This window comes from Cebus imitator, unplaced genomic scaffold (assembly GCF_001604975.1).
Source record: "Cebus imitator isolate Cc_AM_T3 unplaced genomic scaffold, Cebus_imitator-1.0 Scaffold388, whole genome shotgun sequence".
Taxonomy (NCBI): domain Eukaryota; kingdom Metazoa; phylum Chordata; class Mammalia; order Primates; family Cebidae; genus Cebus; species Cebus imitator.
Genome location: NW_016107703.1, coordinates 887,413 through 889,821, shown reverse-complemented (window position 1 = coordinate 889,821; position 2,409 = coordinate 887,413). Strand labels below are relative to the sequence as shown.

General features: G+C 55.3%; 1 protein-coding gene across 1 annotated transcript in view; it reads left to right on the top strand.

Moving 5' to 3' along the window:
- Positions 1 to 2,409, top strand: part of GET4 (guided entry of tail-anchored proteins factor 4) — a 19,838-nt gene that overhangs the window by 12,786 nt on the left and 4,643 nt on the right. Inside the window, exons 5-6 of the mRNA XM_017508267.2 lie at positions 753 to 891; positions 1,895 to 2,035. Coding sequence (XP_017363756.1) covers positions 753 to 891; positions 1,895 to 2,035 — 280 coding nt within the window. The remainder of the gene's footprint in view (positions 1 to 752; positions 892 to 1,894; positions 2,036 to 2,409) is intronic.

Below are 2,409 nucleotides of genomic sequence, written 5' to 3'. Positions count from 1 at the left end.
GGGAGTGGAGTGAGTGTGAGCAGGTGTTAGGGTGGGGCCGGGGAGTGGAGTGAGTGTGAGCAGGTGTTCGGGTGGGGCCTGGGAGTGGAGTGAGTGTGAGCAGGTGTTCGGGTGGGGCCTGGGAGTGGAGCGAGTGTGAGCAGGTGTTCGGGTGGGGCCTGGGAGTGGAGTGAGTGTGAGCAGGTGTTCGGGTGGGGCCGGGGAGTGAAGTGAGTGTGAGCAGGTGTTCGGGTGGGGCCTGAGAGTGGAGTGAGTGTGAGCAGGTGTTTGGGTGGGGCCTGGGAGTGGAGTGAATGTGTATGAGGTGGTGTGGGTTCGTCGTTGGGTCGGTGTGGTGTGAAGATCAGGCTGCTTTTTGCTGTTTATGTAGATCCTAGGTGCACTGGCCTGGGCTCTGATTACATTGCTCCCTGTAAGTTTTCTCTGGTAGGTGAGAAGGGTCACACGGTGACAGTCTGTCATTGCTCATCACTATGCACACGTTAATGTGGTTGGATTTGGCAGCTCTGGGAGCTTGGAGGAAGAAGGTGCTGCGTGGCTGCGTGGCTTTCACTGTTGGCTGTGTTTGTTATTTGGTGGTGTGTGGGGTGTGGGCTGGCTGAGTCCCTGTGGCGTGCCTCTGCCTATGGGCTCTCCCTGGGCTCTTCTCATGGGCGGGTGGGATAGAATTAACATGGTTGCATCTTTCTCCATCTCCTGTGCTATATTATATTCATGAAGCATATTTGAGTTTTTCTGTCTTTTCTTTGCAGAACAAAACTATTGTGAGTCGCGGTATCATTTTCTGCACTCAGCGGATGGGGAGGGCTGTGCCAACATGCTGGTGGAGTACTCCACATCCCGGGGCTTCCGCAGCGAGGTGGACATGTTTGTGGCCCAGGCTGTGCTACAGTAGGTGTTGACTGGCTCTGCGGGTCCTGACTTCCCTTGCTGCCTTGTCCCCAGCCCGAGCTGTGGTGCAGGGTAAACTGAGTTCACTCCGGGCAGAATCTGCAGTGCACGTGTCAGCCAGAGTGACTCATGAATTTTAATAAGTTTTATGAAGTTTAAGAAGTATTTTGGCATCTCCCCCTTTTCCGTGGCGCGCCTCTCGCCTGCTGGCGGGAGGCCCTGTAGCCTCTGCTCTACTCTGGCTGGCCTCAGCCTGTGAACTGCGAGAATGCACACCCAGTTCATAGAATTGTCAGTGAGCATCTACCCTGCAGCCCTCCCGCCAGCACACTGGGGCGTCCCGCAGGCTGAGCTCAGGCACTCGCTTCCTTTCTCATGAAAGCTTTATGTGTGCCTGAGTTCATTTCTTTCCATGAAACAAATGTGGATTTCAGGGTGGTCTTTGGGGTAGGACTGGCTTTGTGGATTTGATGTGGGATTTGGGGACAGACACCCTCTGATGAAAAACTGGGTCAAACCCAGAGCTCACTGGCTCTGCACTGCGTAGACGTGTTCTCTGGGCTGATGGTGGCCCTGCCCCTGGGCCACTGAGCCCTCCCTGTAGGCCCTCCTTGAACTGGAGCCAGGGTCTGCGTGGCACCACCAACTGCTGGGCTGTGGCCAAGTGCTCTGGTGTGGGCCATCATCTGATGGGTGTGGGCAGCAGGGGGAGAGAAGAGCTCATTCATTGCATTGTTCAGATGGGGCTCAAGCTGGGTTCTGGCTCCGGAGCCTCGTGACCTTCCCAAGCTTCATTCCCTTCACCTGTAAATTGCAGGCCTCCCCAGGATCCCCTGTGCATGAGAGTGACACGCATGAAGCACTGGGTCCCTCTATGCTGGGGGCTGCGAGACCTGTGGGTGTGCAAGCTTGGGAAGGACCAGGGTGTGTCAGAGGCTGGTGCCAATGCAGGTGGAAACTGTGTCCTCCAGCCTTTCCTCCACCAGCATGTTCTCATTTCCAGGTTTCTCTGTTTAAAAAACAAAAGTAGCGCATCGGTGGTCTTCACTACGTACACCCAGAAGCACCCGTCCATCGAGGATGGACCTCCATTCGTGGAGCCGCTGCTCAACTTCATTTGGTTCCTGCTGCTGGCTGTGGATGGGTGCGTCTCAGTATTCTGGGGGTGTATGTTGTGTGTAGATATGGTGGCATGGGTAGCTGGAGGTGTGTGTATGCATAGGTGTTGAGTGTCGATGTGATGTGGATGTGTGGTATGAGTGCAGGTGTTGATGTGTGGGGGTGGGTGAGTATAGACGTGGCATGGGTAGTTGTGTGGGGGTGTGTGTTGTAGACTTGGTGATGTAGGTAGGTGTATGGGTGTGTGTAGGTGTGTTGGTTGTAGACATGACGTAGGTAGCTGTGTAGGTGTGTGTAGGTGTGCTGGTTGTGGACGTGGCGTAGGTATCTGGGTGTGTGTAGGTGTGCTGGTTGTGGATGTGGCGTAGGTAGCTGTGGGTGTGCGTAGGTGTGCTGGTT